General features: G+C 37.7%; 1 protein-coding gene across 1 annotated transcript in view; it reads right to left on the bottom strand.

Moving 5' to 3' along the window:
• adgrb1a (adhesion G protein-coupled receptor B1a) overlaps positions 1-23,598 on the bottom strand; it is a 289,509-nt gene that overhangs the window by 226,596 nt on the left and 39,315 nt on the right. The window contains exons 8-10 of the mRNA XM_072259584.1: positions 18,687-18,762; positions 10,742-10,844; positions 8,967-9,010 (exon numbers count right to left, since the gene is read on the bottom strand). Coding sequence (XP_072115685.1) covers positions 8,967-9,010; positions 10,742-10,844; positions 18,687-18,762 — 223 coding nt within the window. The remainder of the gene's footprint in view (positions 1-8,966; positions 9,011-10,741; positions 10,845-18,686; positions 18,763-23,598) is intronic.

Raw genomic sequence — 23,598 nt, 5'->3', positions numbered from 1 at the left:
AGCTAAGTGCTTCTTCCAAAGGTGATTTGTGCAGAATGTTATTAATGAAAAATCTCTTCCCCTAATTCAAAACTAGACTCAATGATTAGTACTGCGGCAACTGAAATCAACATCACAAGTTATTTTAAAGTGAGGGATTGGGCAACAGTTTTCACACATAATCCAATGGTTGAGTTTCCTGTTGACACACAATCCTTGCAACAATGGCCTTGTACAGTAAAGAATAAAAATCAGAACTGAGCCAGCTATTTAAAAATAGATAAATTATATAATTTAAGAATATTGTCAACAATAAATAATTGATAATAGTGCTGTAAATCATCTTGGCCACTTATTATAGATAGGATTGGAAATGATCAATATTGCTTTTCCAGATGAGTATAGAATCTCAGACATTTCTTTGTGTTCTACAATAATTTACAGTTTATTTCTGATAATTCACTTTCTTACACAAATAATTGTAATTTGTCACTGCTGTTTGATTTTCACTTTTACCATAGGAACCATATAATGTTTCAAAACCATAATCTCAGCAGACTATCACTCAATTTGATACAAAGGTGAACAATAATAATCCTAAATATACCAGACAAGGAAGGGGATTTCCCTTGGTTCCTATAACCTTTAGTTCATTAGGGAATTTGCACTTGACAAGTGATTTAAAACCTAGATTAGCAGCCAAGAGATCTCAGTTTCATTTCTCATCATTTTATTCTGCAAATTTGCATAGGGCTAAAAAAAAATATGAAGTTTAGAATTGAATACAGTGATCATGTAGGAATTTCAGTGCCATAACTTACAAAAGGGTTCACAAAATGGTTCCTGATATGGTCAATATGTATCTCTAAACCCACATCAATCTGATTGACTCTGCCCTCTGAAGTATCAAAGTAAAACAATGTTGCATCCAGATAATAAGGATTGGGAATAAATGCAACATGGAAAGATGGTCATTAGTGACTATGGATACTCCACAAGGATATATTGCTTGTCACTAGAATCCTTTATTCTGTAAAATTTATTGAAGAATTATATGTTGCCAAGTTCATGTGTGATTCAGTTTCTTGCAGGCATTTACAGTAAAGAAAACACTACAATAGAATTTACAGAAACTATACATAAACAAAGGCGGCAAAAAACGGTGTGCAAAAGACAAACGGTGCAAATAAAAGTAATACTGAGAACATGGGTTGTAAAGAGTCCTTGAAAGTGAGCCTGTAGCTTGTAGAATCAGTTCAGAGAAGTTGTATACTGCATCCCAAATTGACAGTCCAATGTGGCGATTGGACAGAGAATTAGAGTGACAGGTGAATAGGGTCACCTCTGCGGGCTGAAGGAAGGTGCTCTGCAAAGCAGTGCACCCAATCTGTGTGAGGTTCCCCATTGTAAAGGAGAACACATTGTGTGCAGGAAATGCAATACAGTAGATTCCAAGAGCTGCTGGTGAACTGTAGCTTCACTTGAAAGGCCTGTTTTGGTCCCTAAATGGTGGTAAATAACAAGGTAAAAATTGCCTCCTCTGCCATTGCATGGAAAGATGTTGTGTAAAGTGGACAAATTGGTGGAAGTTTATGAACAGTTCTGGAAGTTTGAAAGTGATAAGTCCTTTCAGAATGCTGAAAGGGAAAGCAAAAATATGTCTGCTGGTGGAATCTCATTGAAATTGGTGAGAAGTCATGATCAACCATGATGAAATGACGAAGCAGACTTAGCCAAATAGCCTAATTCTGCTCCTCGGTCTTATGGTCCACATTGTAATGCATAAGCTTGTGGGGTATAAGATGAAGACCAGGTAAACACTATCCTTACTCTGGCTTGGAAGAGAAGTGTGAGCAGAGGCTCAGGAAACAGACGTGATGTAATCAATGGTTCCATCAGCAACAACAGAGATGAGGTCATGGATTAGGGAGAAGGAAAACATCTCAGAAACGTGTGTGTGGAATGTCTTACCATCACAAATTTGGGAAAATGAAGGAAACAGAACAATAGAATGGGGACCTTAATGAGACAGCGTGAGAGGAATATAGTTGAGATAGTTGTGAGAGTCTGTGATCTTAAAATAAGTATTGATAGCTAACCTATCCCTTCTGATGAAAATAGACAGGAAGGGAAAAATCAAGGGTGGATCATGTGCGGAAATTAACAGCAAAGGTAATGAAACGTGTGTGTTCTTTATGAATGCATGATCCAATAATCAATGTATGGCAAAGGGTTGGGGAATGGGGTTGATGAAGAAAAGTTAGTTGAAGTGAACATTGACAAACCTTCAGAGGCCATTAGAGGAATCTGGAGTCACAAGCAATCTGTTGGAGGAACTTAGCAGGTTAAGCGTTATCTGTGAGGGGAAAGGAACTGTCAATGTTTCGGGTCCTGATGAGAGGTATTGACCCAAAATATTGACAAGTCCTTTCCTTCCACATTAGAACATAGAACATTAGAAAGTTTTTGACAAGAGCAAGCCATTCAGCCCAACAAAGCTTGCCAAATTCCTATTCACATAGTGTGTTGAAATAACTATTGTGACATGCTCAAGGAGATCTGTGTTTTTTTTTTGTGAGAATGACGTAGTGGTCTTTTGGAGGTCACCTGATGTGATTTTCCCGCCGATGTGAGGTACGTGATGACATGTGAAACATGGGTATACAAGGGAAGATCCAGGTGACACAGTTAGTTTTTAGATTGTAGGTTTCCAGGTAGAACATGCTGTGTCTCCATTTCTGTTGCGTGTTTATTTTTGTGACGCAGTTTCATTTTTAAAACGGAGTGTGCATTCTGTTGCAAGATATAATATTATTGGACTGGAAATTTTTGCTAGATGTGTTGATTTACTTAATTCCAACAGTAGAAGGGAGAGTGAAGGATTTATCGAAGTACAGGATTGAAAGATCGAGAGGAGTCGGCATCGTTCAGCAGTTTAACAAAGGATCAACCTTATTGAGTCTTCGTTGGAGGAGTAGCGACCTGCATCAGAGATAACTTTTGCCAAAAAGAGAAAAGGGTTCATGCAAAGGTTTGCTCTCTCTCTCTCTCTCTCTCTCTCTAAAAGAATTTAAGGTCAGTTGGTTTAAACTGTTTATTTCCGGCATCGTGAATCCTGTGGACAGAACCAACAGGAAAGTCGTGTCTATGAAGAAGTCCTTCTCCAGAGAAGTCTCTCCCAATTGAACGTATAAATCTGTTGGACTTTCGAATTTCCCATTTTAAGAACTATATCCGACTTTGTCGTTTTAAGAACTGTTTTCGCATTTAACGCTTTAAGAAACCAGTGCCGAGTGACGAGTTGTTGAATGGCTGCATAGTGGTTAACTTTCGGTTAATGTTTTTGTTTGTTTTTTACCTTATCGTTTATCCGTGTTTAATAAATGTTTGGTTGTTTTTATATAACCTGTCTCGGTTGATATTTATTGTTGCCATCTACGTAACACTATCGAGTTTAGATTGGAACGTTTCTAAGGTACTACTCTCAACTACACACCTAGGTAGTTTGCTCCATGTGTCCACAACTGCTATGTAAAGAATTGCTTCCTGATGTAAGCCTGAAATCTCCCTTAACCAGTCTCTACCTATGGCCCATGCCACTGTTGATGGATTAATTTTGAAGTAGCAGCTGGCATCCACCTTACTTATACCCTTAATGATTCTGAACACTTCTATCATGTCTCCTCTCATTCTATGTCTACTTAGGCTAAAAAGATTTAATTCTTTCAATTTTTCATCATAGCTCATTCCTTGCATACCTGGAATGAGTCTTGTTGCCCTTCTCTGAATTCTCTCCAGTGCCTTCACATCCCTCACAAAATATGGAGACCAAAATTGTATGCAGCACTCAAGTGCATTAAACAGTTTAAGGAAAAAGTCTCCAGACTTGAACTCCACTGAGTGCATTATAAAGCCCAACATTCTATTAGCCTTCCTAATAACATCTGTGCATTGTCTAGTTGTTGATAGTGATAAGTCTACCAGGACGCCCAAATCTTTCTCATTCAGTGCACTTTCTAACTCAGGACCCCCCCCCCCCAGTGTATATTTGAAGTATATCTAATATTTCTACTTCCTAAATGTAATATTTTACATTCAATTTCATCTGCCATTTAACTGGTCACATTTGAATTTTGTTTGGCTCTAACTGTATTGATTTTGCTGTCTGAACATTACCAGCCCATCCTGCTAATTTTGTGTCATCTGCAAACTTTACTAATTTATTTGTTAGGAGCTTTTCCAAATCATTAATGTAAATTAAAAACAGCAGCAGCTCCAAAACTGAACCCTGTGGAACTCCACTTTTAACACAGATGCCACTCAACCCATTGAGTTCTTCCAGCAGATAATGCATTGCCTCTGAGATCTATTCTTACTTTGTCTGAGTTTTCTTTTTAAATAGCTTTGCAGTTGTTTCAAATTAGCTTAAATAGTCTGGAATAAAATGTCGTTATCTCTCCCATGAAGGGTATTGTGTTATCACAGAACAGCACTGTTCAGGACCAAATAGGAGAGATCATCCATGAATAAGAACTGCCAGGATGAAGTACCACAGGCCAGTTGGCAACTCATGTACTTAGCCTTGGAAAGGGAGAAAAATAAAAGGAAATAAGATAACGGAAGCAGTCAGGAAAGATATATGCTAAAGTATACAATGTAGAAAGGAAATGAACTGCCACAGTCTTTTTTCCTTTTGTCACATGAATTGGATTTGAAAGCAAATCGAATATTTACTGCCAGGACTTCAGAGCTCATTAACCCAAATCCATAATGTTTCTAATGGACATAACTACAGACTCTATTTTTTTGCAATGCTTTAGCCAAAGCAAAGTCAGTTGTGGTTCAATTAATTTCCCTTAAATTGATAGATATTGGTTTGTCTAATCTCAACTTTATAGCTTCATCTGTTTACACTCACATTTACAGGGAATTTTGCATTTCCTTTTCTAAGATAGATAGAGCCATTGGCTGAGTCATACTGCTGAACTCAGAACAGCTCACCCATCAATAGTGAAGATGACAAAGGCTACAATGAGTGAGCATGGAGATTAATGAGCTTTGACATTCACAATCCTCCTGGTACCTGTGCTTTTTCATTTAAATAGCATATGTAAGCAATGGTGCCCAAAACTGATGCTTATAAACATGACTGGAGAACTATCAATGCGCATTGCAAAAGAGAAGGAGCTTCAGTTAAACAAATTGCACACATTATTTTCTCACAATTTCTTTCCTTTCTTTGTTAAGGGTAACTTGTGGTCACACAACTCAGTTACACATATTTAAGTGCAACATAAAACCACAGTGCAGTGAAATGAGAAAAGTGCTTAATGTGAACAAATGTACTACCTACCTTAAGTGGGACTAAACTATTCATATCAGAAGCATTTCAGGTTGAATATCTCAGCAGGGAGCAGCTGGGGTTATAATGAGACCTAGCATTGCATGCCAGACTGGAATTCATATGTCTGACAATGTGACTGAACATATAAACGAGCTTGCTTTTGTCCTCTGCAATGAATTGTCATCCATCCAAGGGAAGAGTGAATATTCCAATATCTCTCTTGTATACAATTAAACAACTAATGGGAAGAAGCTCCAAGAGCACTCTAATTCTCAATAATGCTTGAAGCCAACACATAGGTACTAAAACAAATGCCTGAAGCATTTTCAGCCATGTATAGTCAGAAATATTGGCTGGATGATCCATCTTAGCTTTCTCTTGAGAACCCTAATATTACAGAAGAATTTTTTTAATCAATTCCATTCATTCTATGTAACATCAAGAAAAGGTGAGGAATACCAGATAAAGCAAATGCGATGGAACCACACAACATCAACACTGAAAACCTGTGCTCTGGAAACACGTTCCAGCATGTTACAACACTGGCTGCTATGCAGCAAAATGGAACATTGTCCAGGCAAGATATATATTAAAAATTCGGACAAATCCAACATGGCTAATTACTGTTCATTTAATTTGCTCTCAAGCATCAGCAGGCCAATGGAAGCCAACATCAACAGTGGTGTACAGCAATATTTACTCACCAATAAACTGCACAATAATGACCTGCTTGGATATTACCTGAGCCACTCTAGTCCAAACCTCATCAAAGCTTTGGTCCAAATAAACTTTAAACAGCTGAATTCAACAGATGACGGAAGAGTGACTATCCTTGATATCAAGGAAAAGAAAATCTGCAAAGGCTGGATATCCAGACGACGCACACGAAATGCTGCAGGAGCTTAACAGGCCAGGCAGGAACTATGGAAAAGAGTATAGTCAACATTCTGGGCCAAGACATTTCAGCAGGTTCTGATGAAGGTTCTTGGCCTAAAACATTGACTATACTTTTTTCCATAGATGTGGACTGGTCTGTTTAGCTCCTCTAGCATTTTGTGTGTGATTCTTGATCTCAAGGCAGCATTTGAATGAGTGTGGGGATCCAGTATCCCTGGTGAAACTGAGGTCAATGAACATCAAAGGAGAAACACTCCAGTTGCTGGAGTCCTACCTGACATTCAGGCTGGTGGCTCTGGTTGATGGAGATCATGTATCTCATTAGAGAGATTTTCTTAGCACGATGCCCTGGGTCCAACCCTGACAGTTCTGTTTAAACCTTCTCAATAAATGAAGCAATCCATGCCTTCATGCAACAAGGCAACTATCAGGCATAAAATGGGAAAAAAATATTGATTGATTGATTGGTAGATAGATGTGCAGTATGGAATAGGCCCTTTCAGACCTTTGAGCCCAGCAATCCTCTGATTCTAGTCTAATTACAGGAAAATTTACGATGGCTAATTAACATACCAACCGGTACATCTTTTGACTGTGGGAGGGATCTGGAACACTCAGAGGAAACACACTTGGTCATGGGGAGAACATACACACTCCTTACAGACAGCAGCAGGAATTGAACCTCAGTTGCTGGTAGCTGTAAGGCATTATGCTAACCACTATGCTACCGTGATGTCCCAAGTTGGCATGTAGCATTCACACCACTGAAATGCTGGCTGAGCAAAGACCTTCACCAACATGATAGAGACAAGCCACTTAACAGTGACACAGATTAATGCTCCCATCAACATATACCCTTACCATTGATCCTGGGATTCTTCACTGACCTGAAATTCAGCTGGAACAGCCTCACAAATACTGTGGCTACAAGAGCAAGTCCGGAACAAGTTATCTTGAGATGATTGAATCAACTCTCGACAGTCTCAGAATTTCAGGAGCACCCAGAAGCTCTACACCTTCACGACAAGGAAGCTAACTTATCTGGAACCTCATTCATGACCATAGAGAATTAATTTCCACCAACATTAATGTGACTTCACTGAGTACTGTTTAAAACCTGCACTGCAATTACTATCCTGGGCTATCCAATAGAAAATCCTGGACTTCCAACCTCAAGTATCAAGAAGGGTTGTAGATGCATGAGTACAGCTCAATCTGCATGTCGCTTCCAAGTCGCACAACAAGCTGGCTTGGAAATATACGACAGTTCTTTCTCTGGAACTCCCAACCCAACAGGCAAAGTGCCCTCACCAGAGGGACTACAATGATTCAAAAGCATATATTTTTCTATTTAGAAATACAGCGCGGAATAAGCCCTTCTGGCTCTTCGAGCCACACTGCCACACCCGCCCAATTCAACTCTAGCCTAATCATGCGACAATTTACAATGACCAATTAACCTACTAACCAGTACATCCTTGGACTCTGGGAGAAAACCAGAGCACCCGGAGGAAACCCATGCATTCCAAGGGCAGGCCGTACAAACTCCTCAAAGAGGATGGTTGGATTGAGCTCCAAACTCGAACCCCCTGAGCTGTAATAGTGTCGTGTGAACCACTACGCTACCAAGATGTCCAAAATTACACCGACTATACCCACTCCATAACAGTCATACCTTTCCCAATGTACCAATTACTGCCATAAGAGAAGAGGGGCAGCAAATGACTAAAAGAGAACAGAAATTCTGGCTCTGATTTTCATAGAAAACTGGCCCTTTGATCCAACTGGTCCATACTATCCATTTAATAAATTTCATAACATTTTAAAGAAAATCTTGTCTAACAGTGAAGTAAGAAAATAAATTGCAGTACATGTTGGATTCCAGTTAACTGGGTTATCAGTTAATCGCAATAGCCACTTACTTGGGATAATTCTTAAAGAACAAAAACTAATTCAAAAAATTGCCAGGATTTCGTTCATTTATTTGGGACACTATGCTGCTTAATTGGGGCAGGAGACTTTTGCTGAGGTTCTAACAAGCGACAGTGGCAAGCGCTTGTGTGGCTGTTAGACGCTATACCATGCTAAGAGAAAATTGTTTTTAAATAGCATCAGTTACGTGCATTTGTGTTCAAAAAGCAGTGATATTTTAATCTCTGATAGATGGTGATAAATAAGTAGTAAGACAAGTCTGATCTGTTTGGCTCACTGTAGTTTCAAGCATTCAGGCTTGGAGATGCTAGAAATGCCCACAGGTGAAAATGAAACAATTTCATGAGGAACTATGCAAAATTTGAAGGCAACAACACTCATCTTGAAAGTTATACTGAAAATTAGGATTTTGGAGAATGCAATAGTTGATAGCATTGTATGAAGACAGTCCATTTTCTGTACTAGGTGTCTGCACTAATTTTGTTCATTGCATATACTAGATGACTTCCTCAGTCAATAACTATTAGGAACTAATACACATATTTATAGTACTGTAGTGTTCTAATTTGTTCTGTATTTCATTTAAATACATAATTTGTTGCTCTGCTTGTCTTTTTTAGACCTTTTCAATTATTTCCATGAAACTTTGGCTAATTGGGCAGTCACTTAAATGTGCCAAAATGTACGGGTCCTGATGTGTCCCGATTCTACTGCACACCAATGTTGGTCTTCAACCCTCAACACAAACAGAATTTACTCAACACTTCACTCTGTAAGGCTGCTTTTAAATCAGGGACTGAATTCAAAAACTTACCTGTCGGTCTCATCCCATGCAATGCATGACTGGTTTGTGGTGCCCTGTCAAATAAAATGAACACTTAAAATATAGCTGATTCTACTCAGTACAAAGTGAAATCTATACAACAATGTTTTTTTTTCTGTAATATAATCCCCTGTCAGTATAGTCCACATGTAACACCATGTTAAGTTGTGTAGAGTTCCATTCTGGATATAACTGTCCTGCTCTACAGGAATATAAATGGGAGAATGAAGGTACAGGCCATCTAACATGGTCAAATATTCCAACCATGCATGTCAATCAGCAAGAAACTAAGAAGGCCCCATATTGCCACTCACTTTACACACTTCTGGGTGGAACTGCGGCCAACAAAACTGATCAATCAGAATATATTAGGAATGAACTACAGTAAAGTTTGCTATGGGTAGATAAACCATCAATGTATTTCCAGCTATGGTATTTCAACAGTTTTTAACAACTGAATAGGTTTCTTCTTTGCTAGAGATGCCAAATAAAGAGAAACATATTATCATAGACTAGAATCACATGTAAGACATTAGAAAAAGGACATCAGATTTTATTTTCCTTGGAAATATTAGTGCACTAGTTGAGTTTTCATCAGAGTGCAAGGGCTTCAAATTCATTTCAACTGCTATCAACATTTGATTCTTAATTTATTAGGTTGGGTTTATAAAACTGCAATCTCATGTTTCTGGTTTCCTCAATTACTGATCCAGGAACATAACTATACTGTTACTATCCCCATTTAACTTTAAAGAAATTTCCAACATGTTATAATGGTAATAACACTACCGATTCACTCGTCTCTAAAGTTGTGGATAGGGAGGGGGAAGAGTGGTTGCTGTTGTGAAACAGAAAAATAATTGAAAAAAATATACTGGATAAATGTTTTATAACATGTTAAAAGCGGTCTCCACTAAGAGCTCTTTCATGCATAACATTCAGTCCAAATAGTGAGAAGAATGCTGAATACAATCTGTTAAACTGAGGGAGGATCACCCTGGGATATTTACACGATTCAGAATAAATATATTATTGAAAGCAAAACACTTGCACGCTCATCATTTCTAGAAGATTTCACTGTGGTATAATAAAGAAAGATGAGCTTGTGAAAACCATTGCCATGTTTACATGCATATTCAACCCTTGCGAAGTAGAAAAATCTTTATTTTATTTACTTGGAGACACAGTACCGTAAAGGTCCTTCGGTCACAATGAACACATGCCACCCAATTACACACATGACCAATTAACCCACTAACCCATACATCTTTAGAAGGTGGCAGAAACTGGAGCACCCGGAAAAGCCCCACACAGTCACAGGGAGAAAGTACACACCTCCTACAGATGGTGGTGGAATTGAATCATGGTTACTGCCATTGTAATACTGTTATGCTAACCACTACATTAGCATGCACCTCTAATCTAAATCATAATCATTATTAAAATGCAGGGAGCTAAATATTTGTTTTACTACACTGGACATTACAGATTCTAGAGTTTCTTAGTTAAGACTAAAATAATTTGTAGCTATTTCTGCACAGAAAATCTTCCAGAAGTGAGCTCCAATTCATAACAACTAACCAAGGGCTGTTTTTCAATAATTATTTAATTGATGAAATAACAATTTGTCATTGTCATATCAGTTCAATTGGGTTTAACTGTGCATTAAATATGCACTTAAGTGACAGAATTGAATAAACCTAATCTGAAGTGTGGTGGATAATATCATTCCATTGCAGAATACATAATTTGAATGCACAACTTACATTGTATAGATGAGAAAATTCAATTTCCAAAGGGTTGGATATAGATTTTGGAGAAGGCTTTACAATAACCGAGATTATCTTTGAATTCAACACTGTGGCATTTCTGAAAATGAAATCAAATGACAGGTAATATGTTAGAGATTAAAAAATATATTTTTAAATAAAAGAATAAAATAATTAAGCCTCACTCCATAGCCTGTGCTACCGACAGCTCCTTTGTCAGTTGCTGCATTAAATTAATTGTGCTGGTGTTACTGGTTGCCTATTTTGCACAACTACATGGCTAACTGTAACTTTCATTGTTTGTTACATTAATGTTGGATAATTTGCTCAATAAACAGAGATTCAGCCATTTCAAAATATTTTGGTGTAAAGCAATAGTCAAAATGCATCGTAACCAAGTTATTTTTAGTCAGCAAGACTAAAAATAGTTACAATTTTAACAGAGAGATTTCATCACTATTATCTAAAGTGGTGTATACTAGAGGGCATACCAGTTAAGGTGTGAGAGGAGAGGTTTAAAGGAGATTTACAAGCCAAGTTATTGTTTACATAGAGAATGATAGGAGCCTGGAACATGTTGGCAGGGGAAGCAGATGCAATAGCAACATTAAGGGGTCATTTAGACAGGCATATGAACAGGCAACGAAAGGAGGGATACAAGCCATATGGAGACAGTTAGGATTAGTTTGGATTGGCATCATAGTCAGCATAGGCATCATGAGCTGAAGGCCCTGTTTCTATGTTTTTTATATGTCAATTTTCTTGTACAGTGCATCTTTGCACATCAGAGTTACATTTCCTTTGTCTTTTTCTTTGAGATGGGTGCTTCGACGGGCCATTAAAGGAGGTCACAAGCCTCAGACATGAACCCAGTCATATATGTGAGATCTTTGGAAAACCTTTGGTGCAAGTCACCAAGATCAATCATATTTTTTGTTTATCATCCATAGTCTTATAGTTTTCAGTTTACATATACCTATATCATAACAATGTATGCAGTAGGCTTCAAAAATGCTCTGAAGCAGAGATTTTAACAATTAACTAACCCTCCCCCCTCCCCAAGTCTCACTTCATTTTGGGAAAATGTTAAAGTTTTGCATTCTTAATGAGGGATTTTTTCTGTCATCATGCTTTGGAATGCAAATGACTCCCAGTCAAACCTTCCCAATAATGTTGAATTACCATTTCCAGTCTCTATGGTAACTTTCTGTTTAACATCAAGTGGCTTTTTAATTTCACATTTTATAAATCAATTATTAAGCTCATAAATATTTCTGAAAAAACATTGAAACATCTACAGTTACAGCAATATTATGATAGGATGAGGATACATTTGCAGCATTATGAAAATGCACACAAAACTGGATCAGTTCACAGAAAGATTTTATTGAGAAATTCTGTTGTTTATAGAAAAATGTGTTTGAGATCCCTCCATTTTAGAGAGAATATAGTGTATACTTCTACTTCTGTATTATGTCCGAACATATCATTGTTTTACCTAATAGCAAAGGTTTCTCAGTATTTATCTGTCACCAGTTAATTATCTCAACATTTGTCTCAAGGAATAATCCAGGGAAAATGAAGTTGAGAATTATCAGCACACTGTCTGGTACTGAAAAAAAGATAACATGCTCAAAAACTCTATTTTTCCTCTGCTGTTCTTCATAACCACAACAGTGTTTTGTTCTTTGTGGATAAATGCAGTCCATTATTACATCATCATTTACATTATCAAAAAGGCACCATCGATTGCAGGCAGCAATCCACAATTTAAAAGCAAAGACAACCCCTCTGCAAATCTATGCTTCTGAAATTGAGTAAACATGACAAACTGCTAGAAGCCATATGCTGCTATTGCAGGGAATTGTGGGGAATTGCCACAAACGTTAACAATTTCAATGCTGACATGTGGCTGATTAACTTCCACCATTCCTATTATTTCTTTTTCATTTGTAAACTACAATCTACAGGTGATATTTTTGAAGTATAAAGACAAGTCATAGAAACTGCTTTCCTTGACAGATGCCAGGAGTTAAGAAGACGTTAGTAACTGCTAAGTTGGGTGGAATAGGTTTTCTGCAAGAGTAATGGTGGACGGCATTTGACACCATTGAACCATATGCTATAAATATATCCAACAGGCAATAATTCACTTCTGGAGGAAAGAGACTGAGTGACTGTTGCAATGTGACTGCCCTGTTGGAATGATGGCATTGATCCAGGTTGAACCTTAACACGCTGTTGCCTCAGTTCCACTGAGCAAACATGACCTCTTATCAAACCTTGATGGAAAGGTTAATTTATCAGAAGGGTTACAAAGAATCCAAACTAAGTATATTGGTTTTGACCATTAATTCAAAGCTTTATGGCATTATATTGCTTGGCGATATACTGTTTTACCTGGAATATTTTAGCAATGTGAGAAGTCTTAAATATTTCAACTAATGAACTCTGATTTACTTATCAATATCCCCTCTCACTTAATTTGGCACACCATTAATAAGCAATCTGCTTACACATTAGTGATGTGTGATCAGCAAAATTTGAAGAAAATATCATTATCTTGCATTGGAGCGGGAGGAGAGATAGTAGCGCGCCGTGCGTGCGCAGCCCTCCGGTGAAAATGATGTCGTATCTGTTAAATAGGGGCCGTGAACAATTCTGATTTGATGGAGACAGACATGAAAGCACAGAGGAACATCTGGAGAAATTTCTGAAACTCCCGTTCGCTGCTGTTGTTACTGCACGATCGAGAATCCATAGAAACCATAGAACCATAGAAATTACAGCACAGAAACAGGCCCTTTGGCCCTTCTTGGCTGTGCCGAACCATTTTCTGCCTAGTCCCACTGACCTGCACACGGACCATATCCCTCCATACACCTCCCATCCATGTATCTGTCCAATTTATTCTTAAATGTTAAAAAAGAACCCGCATTTACCACCTCGTCTGGCAGCTCATTCCATACTCCCACCAATCTCTGTGTGAAGAAGCCCCCACTAATGTTCCCTTTAAACTTTTCCCCCCTCACCCTTAACCCATGTCCTCTGGTTTTTTTCTCCCCTTGCCTCAGTGGAAAAAGCCTGCTTGCATTCACTCTATCTATACCCATCATAATTTTATATACCTCTATCAAATCTGCCCTCATTCTTCTACGCTCCAGGGAATAAAGTCCCAACCTATTCAACCTTTCTCTGTAACTGAGTTTCTCAAGTCCCGGCAACATCCTTGTAAACCTTCTCTGCACTCTTTCAACCTTATTTATATCCTTCCTGTAATTTGGTGACCAAAACTGAACACAATACTCCAGATTCAGCCTCACCAATGCCTTATACAACCTCATCATAACATTCCAGCTCTTAGACTCAATACTTTGATTAATAAAGGCCAATGTACCAAAAGCTCTCTTTACGACCCTATCTACCTGTGACGACACTTTTAGGGAATTTTGTATCTGTATTCCCAGATCCCTCTGTTCCACTGCACTCCTCAGTGCCTTACCATTAACCCTGTATGTTCTACGTTGGTTTGTCCTTCCAACGTGCAATACCTCACACTTGTCAGTATTAAACTCCATCTGCCATTTTTCAGCCCATTTTTCCAGCTGGTCCAAGTCCCTCTGCAGGCTCTGAAAACCTTCCTCACTGTCTACTACACATCCAATCTTTGTATCATCAGCAAACTTGCTGATCCAATTTACCACATTATCATCCAGATCATTGATATAGATGACAAATAACAATGGACCCAGCACTGATCCCTGTGGCACACCACTAGTCACAGGCCTCCACTCAGAGAAGCAATTCTCTACCACCACTCTCTGGCTTCTTCCATCGACCCAATGTCTAATCCAATTTACCACCTCTCCATGTATACCTAGCAACTGAATTTTCCTAACTAACCTCCCATGCGGGACCTTGTCAAAGGCCTTACTGAGATCCATGTAGACAATATCCACTGCCTTCCCTTCATCCACTTTCCTGGTAACCTTCTCGAAAAACTCCAACAGATTGGTCAAACATGACGTACCACGCACAAAGCCATGTTGACTCTCCCTAATAAGCCCCTGCCTATCCAAATGCATGTAGATTCTGTCTCTTAGTAGTCCCTCCAATAACTTACCTATTACTGATGTTAAACTCACCGGCCTATAATTTCCCGGATTACTTTTCGATCCTTTTTTAAACAACGGAACAACATGAGTCACTCTCCAATCCTCTGGCACTTCACCCGTAGACAGCAACATTTTAAATATTTCTGCCAGGGCCCCCGCAATTTCAACACTAGAAATCTCCGGAGGGTAGGCCCCAAAATCCACGGCTTTGCCTGCTGCTGGCAACCGAGAGTGAGGTTGAATCGTTCAGATAGAGATGGTGCTTGGTACTCGGTGTCGAAGGCTGATTGGAGGCTCAAAGTTTTCGGATGACTCAGAGTCGGACTGTGGTTGGGCATGGCAGAGAGAATTTTCTTCCTTCTCCCGTCTGCATGAGATGTGGGACATTTGAGAGACTTTGAACTTTTTACTGTGCTCATGGACTGTTCTTCATCAAGTTATGGTACTGTTGCATTGTTCTAACTATATGTTATAATTATGTGGTTTTGTTAGTTTTTTCAGCTTTGGTCTGTCCTTGTGTTTTGTGATATCACATCGGAGGAAATATTGTATCGTTTCTTAATGCATGCATTACTAAATGACAGTAAAAGAGGACTGTGTGTCTTCATAATCTAAATCATTGGGACTGCATATTATATGGCCTTTCTTTTAGCTAATGACTTCCGAAGAACCTAACTTCTGAAGAACAGCAGGAAAAAGTAAATATTTTATAACAATTGTCAAAATGGCCATATTAAGATTTTCATGATGGCATATTCTGCTGTATGACTTTGTGTCATGAAGGTCGAAATCTTTCTCTCAATGCCCCTGAAGAATAATGTCATCAAAAGAAAACTCACTGGCATTCTTGACTGTGCAGAACAAAGAACCATACAGCACAGGAAAAGTCACTCTAGATCATAATGTCTGTGCTGAATACAATGCTAAATAAAACTATTTCATTTCTGTCTGCACATGATCCATAATTCTCCATTCAACGTGTCTAGCTAAATGACTCTTTAAAACCACAATTACGCCGTGCTTCCACCATTACCACTGGCAGCCCATTTCAGGCACCCATCATTCTGTGTTTAAAAAAAACTTATCCACACATCTCCTATAAACTTCCTCCTCCTACCTTATAGAACATAGAACATAGAATAGTACAGCACAGTACCGGCCCTTTGGCCCACAATGTTGTGTCAACTCTACCTTAAATGCATGTCCTTTCATGTTTGATATATCTACGCTGAGAAAGGAATTCTGTCTAATCTGTCAAGGCTATTAGATCAGATGCTATAAACTAATCTAACAGGCAATAATGAGGAACCATTTTTGTATCATAATTGCCTAGCTGGATAGATGATAAATTATGAAATTTCCATCTCATAATTTGAGAAACTTTTATCTCAGCATCAGATACCACAGAGAAAACAACCTTCATTCGTACAATTTCCTCTTATAGCTCATATCCTCTGATCCAGATAGCATCCCAATTACCTCTTCTGCACCCTTTCCAAAGCCTCCACATCATTTCTGTAATGTGGTCATCCAATATGAACATAATACTCTGGGTGTAGCCCCACCAAAGTTTTATATAGCTGCAACATGACTTCCTTACTCTTGTACTCAATTCCCCAGCCAATGAAAAGAAATATGCCATACACTTTCTTTACCACCCTAACTACTTATGTGGTACTTTTGTAATTATTGGAAGTATCACACCAATATAATTGATCTGGAGAAAGTCACCAATTGCCTCTTCATATACTCCACTGGAGAAATTAAGTATCACAAAATGCACAGAAGAAGACTATTCAGCCCAGCAACTTCGTACCAGTTCAATGCAGCTAATATTCCAGCTAATCTCATTTAACCACTCCATCCTGATGCTCCTGAATTTTTTTTTATTTCAGAGATTTATCCGTCTCCTTTCTGGAAGTTGCAATTGAATATATTTCCTCTAAATTTAGCCACAGACTGAAAGAAAAATGTTTAAATTTTCCTATATTTTGTTCTTTTACCTTCAAAATTTGCTTCAATAATTCTTGAGCATCACAACAATAGAAATACAAGTATAAATCTTTTAAACTAGCTGCCTCATCAATAAAAAATATGCTTATAGCTGAAGAACTAACACAACAGTGATTTTGCTGTACAAGTCATCGGAAGCTAAAGGTCAATGAAAAATATCTAAAACTAGAAGACTTTCTAAAATGAATTACTTCATATTGAAGAGAAATGCTTTACAGGCTGAGATTCAAATGCTAAAATTAAATTAAATGTTTCTTCTTGGTTTCTTTTTGAGAGTTGTCATCTTTTCACCATAAAATCCATTTCTTCTAAATTACTTTCTTTACTGATGCCTTTTTCTCCATAGTGACAGACATGTAATCGACCAAACATAATCTTCAAGCTTCCCAGTTAAATAACAGTGGTACTGACTGTGAGGTTTTCTTTGCCATTGTTACCTCTTTGCTGAGTATACCTATTATATATTGGCATTTAAGTGACGGTCTTCAAAAGGGTGAGATGAAGGTCATTTCAGGCATAAACCTCTCCAAGCCATTTGTTATTTTTTTTTAAAAAATGTTGTCTCAAGATTCTGGTGAATGATTATATGATATGGAGTTCTGACAAAAAGGACCTCAACTCAGATCCTTAGCCTCTCAACTTTGCTGATGCTACATCTGGAGTTAGCATCCTGCAGCAAGGGGGGAAAAAAAACACCATACCACCTGCTCAGGGTCACCATCTGGTGATCCCATCTGGAAAATGCTCATTTATGTGTATCACATAAGGACAGATGTGAAGAATGGGGCTGAAGTATTAAGAATAGCCACTCTGGCCCAGTCTGTGAGCTCTGTGGCTTTCAAGGCATTTAGTAAAATAAGTTAGCTCAAGGGAAGAGACAAGTTATGTGATGGGGTTTGGAGCATTATATATAACAAATTCTATTCTGATTGGGGATTTTTAGGCCTTGTGTCTTCAGTAAAACCTGGCTACAAGACAAATAGGATCTGCATCAAAACTGGGGCAAATGATTTAAGACAAAATTGTCAGGTTCTGCAGCTGTTAGTTATTTGCTAAATTTAAGCGTAATAATATTCAAACACAAAATTATAGACTAGCTTTCACCTTTCAATTTCAGTTGATTTTTATCTGAATATATACAAATATGAATAGTATATTTTATACGAATATATGCAGATATGAAGCATACCAGAGAAATGGTAGAAAAATTAAATAAGATCCCTTTGCAGGATTTCCATAAAATTTCATAAAGAATCAATCAATATAGGCGACGCCACCAATATGGGGGTGCTACCTTCATGATTTCTCATAATGTGAAGTTGCTTCATCTGCCCATGATTTAAGAAAAGCAATGGAATAAAAATGTTGTTGACTCTTTTCATATAATTACTATGAGAACAAATTATTTAATGTGTATCAATATTGTCTTTGGTAGTTTACTTTGAACTTTGAACTTTGATTTGTATGCATTCAGCTTTGAATTTTGTAAGGGTGAATTCCTATAATCCAAATGCCTGAAAGTGGTATCACCTGTAATATTGACATTTGCAGTCTGAGAATATTCCCTGAAAGTAAATGTCATGCAAACTTGTTTACAAAGATTTCCTGATAGAATTGAATGTATGAATTATTAATCATAACTAAAGAACAGATATAGAATCAATAGTTAAAGACTTAGTGTTACTGTACTGTGTACCTAAACTCTTGTTTTCTAAGATACCCCATTAGTATGCTTTAATTGCCTTAAGCTTTACTTTAGAAGCTACTAATTTAACCCAATTAAGTAAAACTAAATTATCAATAGGATCATTTACCTTTGAAGATCCAGGAATGCCCCCAGGTTTCTATAGAGGATAGTTCCTATGACGAAGACTGAAGAATCATCTGGCTCTGTAAATAAAAGTACAGATTATCAGTCATGTAGTTGGCAAACTCTCAACAAAAGCTTATGGAACAATATTTAAGTATATCCTTGAAAATAGAGATGAATTAACTGAACCATAATTCATTTTATGTTTAAATTGTTAAGTCAATATATTAATATTTTTACTGCTTTGCCTCATCTTCTCTACCTCAATGAACATATTCCATTCCTGATTAACCCTAATCTCTCTGGCAATTGTTAGCTTAGTCTTTCCTTTAAATTAAGATTTTAAGTAGTATTATGAAGTTCCCCGGTCTGCAGCTGTCCAGTTTAAGCTAAATGTACAAATTATTGCAAAATAGATGCTGTGAATTAAGAGAAATATGATCAGCTATTTCTTTGTCCGTGCTCCATGAACTAGGTGACATGGATTACTTTGCATGTTTTGTGCATTATTTGAAATACATTCAACAAAGTATTAGGAATACTGATTTCACCAAAGTATCTAATTTCACACACTTTTGGATCTTGAAATAAAGAAATAATTGTTTTTAAACATTACCTTTCACAATCTCAGCATGTCCCTCAGTAACTTAGAGAAACAACAAGGGCCAAGAAATTCACTCCTGCTTTGGTAGTCCTATAAACAACACACTGTTGCACTGGGGAGTTGCAGTCTGCTTGCAAATTCAATCTTTTTTGTAATGGATTTCAGAGGCAGATTGCAACATACTGTTCTACTTCAGAGCATGTTCAGTACCAGTGGCAGGGAATGTTTTTTGAGGCATTCAATATATGTTAAGAACCAGTCTTGAGACTATGAAACACATTAGATAATCCTTTCTTTTGTTCAAGCTCCAGAATTGTATGAACTGAGAGATTCTCTGATGGTAACCCTGACTGAACTACCAGGATATGATGTGCAAATAAGGACAAGTGATTTATGTTGATCAATTCATGCTGGAAGGCTTAATATTTCCATGCCACTCAGTTGTAACAGCTGTTTCTGGAATGGTTCCATGGTATTGTTTCCACCCAGAAATCAATTCAACACATTGATCACTACTATGATAAAAAAATCATGTGATGGTAATCTGGGTGGTAGTTAGTGTTCTGCCTTATAGCTCAAGTATCCAGGCTTGATGCTGAACTAATGTGCCATCCCTGTGCAATATGCCATAACCATGTGCTCTTCTGCTAAGTGCTCTCAGTTTCCTCTTCCGTCCAAGGAAGTGCCATCAAGTAAGTTATCCTTTAATGTTGATAAGTGGCAAAGACAATCAAATGGAATAAAATATAGAATAAATTGCAGAACTACCGTGAAACGAGTACAGGGGGAATGGGACTGATGAAATTGTTCTGCAGCGAGTAGTCAGAAAACTAATAGTAGAAATAGCCTCCACTTGTGTCAGAGTAACAACGTATACACTTAACAGGTTTGAACCGGATTTGTATTTTATATCATTTGCCTTGGCTTCTGCAAAGATCCTTCCTTGCTATATCTTTCCAAACTAAGTAGCCTCAGGACTTCATAACACCAGGTTCACGAACAGTTATTACCCCTCAACCATCAAGCTTTTGAACCAAAAGGGATAACTTCACTCAACTTCACTTGCCGCATCACTGAAATGTTCCCACAACATATGGATTCACTTTCAAGGACCTTTCATCTCATGTTCTTGATACTTATTTCTTGCTTATTTATCATTGTTATTTCTTTCTTTTTGTATTTGCAGTTTGTTTTTTGCACATTGGTTGAACACCCAAATTGGTTCAGTTTTTCATTGATTCTATTATGGTTGTTATTTAGTTATGGATTTATTGAATGTGCCCACAAGAAAATGAATCACAGGGTTGTATATGGTGACGTATATGGTGACATATATGTCTTTTGAAAATAACTTTAGTTTGAACTTTGAAGTTTGAAGTATGTGCAGTGGAAAATACTTTCTGCATCCTCTTCAAGATTTCAACTTTTTGAATCACTACTTATGATGTTATCTGATGGGAATAATTTACAATACTAGCATGAGATCCTCTAATTCGTACTACAATTACAGCCTATTATTTTCTTGGTGTTTTTGCTCTTTAAGTGTTTATTGTCAGTGGCTTAAATTACTATTCAATGGAGAAAATGAAATTCCATAACAAATAATTAGCGGGAATGGAAGGGCAGACTGTCCGTTTTATACCAAGAATTCAACCTAATCTATAATGATAGGATGAAAGTCCATACATTGTAAAATTGGTAAACAATCTGTAAAATATATGTAATCAGGAAATGTTGTTTCTATGTCAATGGTTTGGATGATCATGTTGTTAACTGGATCAGCAAATTTGTGGATGATACCAAAAATCGAAAGAAGCCAGAGAAAGTTGTAAAATTAATCAAGTCCATCATGTGTACTAGTCTCTATAGTATCAAAGACACCTTCAAGGAGTGGTGCCTCAAAAAGTAGCGCCCATTATTAAGACCCCCAACACCCATGATATGCCCTCGTCATATTGTTACCAGGAAAGAGGTACAGAAGTGATTCAGGAACAGCTTCTTCCCCTTTGCCAACCAACTTCTAAATGGACATTGAACCCATAAACACTACCTCATTTTCTTTTATTATTTCTGTTTTTGCACTTAAGCAAAAAATTAAGTTCTTAAATTTAACTAGTTAATGTGCAGTACATATATATACTTACTATAATTCATTTATTTTTCTATATTTAACATGTATTGCATTGTACTGCTGCTGTTTAATTAACAAATTCCACGACCTTTGCCAGTGATATTAAAGCTGATTCTGATCGGGGGTATGGTAGACAGTGAGGACGACTATCAGAGCTTGCTGAGGGATCTGGACCACCTGGAAAACTTTGCTGAAAAAATGGCAGATGGATTTCAATGCAAACAAGTGGGAGGGGTGTTGCACATAGGTAGGCCCAACCAGGGTAGGTCTTGCACGGTGAAGATGGGACACCAAGGAGTGCTGTAGGACAGCGGGATCTGGGAACACAGGTCCATAATTAACTGAAAGTGGTGGCACAGGTAGGTAGGGTTGTAAAGAAAGCTTTTGGCACATTGGCCTTCATAAATCCAAGTATTGAGTACAGGAGATGGGATGTTATGTTGAAGTTGTACAAGACATTGGTGAGGCCTAATTTGGTGCATTGTGTGCAGTTTTGGTCACCTGCCTACAGGAAAGATGTAAATAAGGTTCAAAGAATATAGAGGAAATTTATAAGGATGTTGCTGGGGCTGGAGAACCTGAGTTATAAGGAAAAATTAAATAAGTTAGGACTTTATTCCTTGGAACACACAAGACTGAGAGGAAATTTGATAGAGGTACACAAAACTACGAGGCATATAGAGAGGGTAAATGCAAGCAAGCTTTTTCTACTGAGGTTGGGACTTCAACTAGAGGTCACGGGTTAGGGGTGAAAGGTGAAAAGTTTAAGAGGAACATGAAGTGAAACTTCTTCACCCAGAGCGTCCTTAGAGCACGGAGTGAGCTGCCTGCGCAAATAGTGCATGCGAGCTCAATTTCAATGTTTATGTTTTGATAGGTACATGATGGTAGGGGTATGGCCCTGATGCAGGTCAATGGGAGTACGCAGACTAAATGGTTTAGCACTGATTAGATGGGCCAAAGGGCCTGGTTCTGTGTTGTACTTTTCTATGACTCAATGATTCTGTTTTATATTGGTTTGCATGACAGAATTCCTCCAACTTGGCATAACTTGGTTTGAATATTAACAATCACTCAATGATAATCTAAATACAAGCCACTTTACTAAAATGATGTTCAGAATGAAAACAAGACTTAGGGAAGAGCCAGTAGCACTCAATCCTGTCATCAACACCAAAATGTTAACCTAAGCAGTGCAAGAATATGACAGCTAGTAGATACTGATGTCCACACTACCCATGTTTACATTGCATTTGCTTCAATGGCAAATAACCCCATGAATAATATTTCTATATACCCTAAATGACATACTAGGAGACCATTAAGTCTGTGTTGGCTCTCAGAACAACCCTGCCAATGCCATTCCCAAGTTATTTCTCTGCAAACTATTTTTTCACATGTTCTTTAATATCCCACTCCCTCGTAAACAATCTGGAATAAAATAACAGTATATCTTTGCAATGTATTAGGAAACTGAAACACCCCAATAGGAGCCCATGTAGACTCCATGCAGAGAGCAACAGAGGTCAGAATAGTACTGGAACTGAAGAATGTACACATTTCCTGCCGTATCACTGTTACCTGAATTAAATCTGTCCTATTCCTGAAAACTGGGGCTTAAATGGAAATATTTTTAAAAAGGTAAACACATCAAAAACATACAAAAGTGTTCAGCTTTTCAAAAGTGAAATACAATTGAAAATAACATGAACATTGTAATTGACCATGGAAACCTCATCATAAATGGATGTAGAAACCTTGACAAATATAACAGCTGAATTTCAGGGCAGATGTGCAGATCTTAAATGGGTTTTCACAAAAGAATCATGTAGGCTGTCCTTGAAAATGGTTAACATGACCCTCCAATTTGTGTTACAGAAGCACAGCATTCATGTCAGCATCAGACATGAGGCTTTAAAGCAAATTTAATAAAGGAAAGCAATACATCTGCAGAAAAATTCTGTAACTGGATCATAAAGTGGGAACTGCATAGTCGGCAAGATCTTTGGAACCAATCCAGATGCCACTATCACAGACAAAAAATAAGTGAAACAAGAAGATTCTTGAAAGGGTGTCTTGTAAAGCTATTAGCATTCAATCACTTTGGCTCTCAACTAGGGATGTAGAGCAAGTCCTAACTCTACCAGAAGACATAACAACTTTTGTGGACATTTTAATGAA

The sequence above is a fragment of the Mobula birostris genome, chromosome 1 (assembly GCF_030028105.1).
Source record: "Mobula birostris isolate sMobBir1 chromosome 1, sMobBir1.hap1, whole genome shotgun sequence".
NCBI classification, from domain to species: domain Eukaryota; kingdom Metazoa; phylum Chordata; class Chondrichthyes; order Myliobatiformes; family Myliobatidae; genus Mobula; species Mobula birostris.
This window is presented reverse-complemented; position numbering and strand designations above follow the sequence as displayed.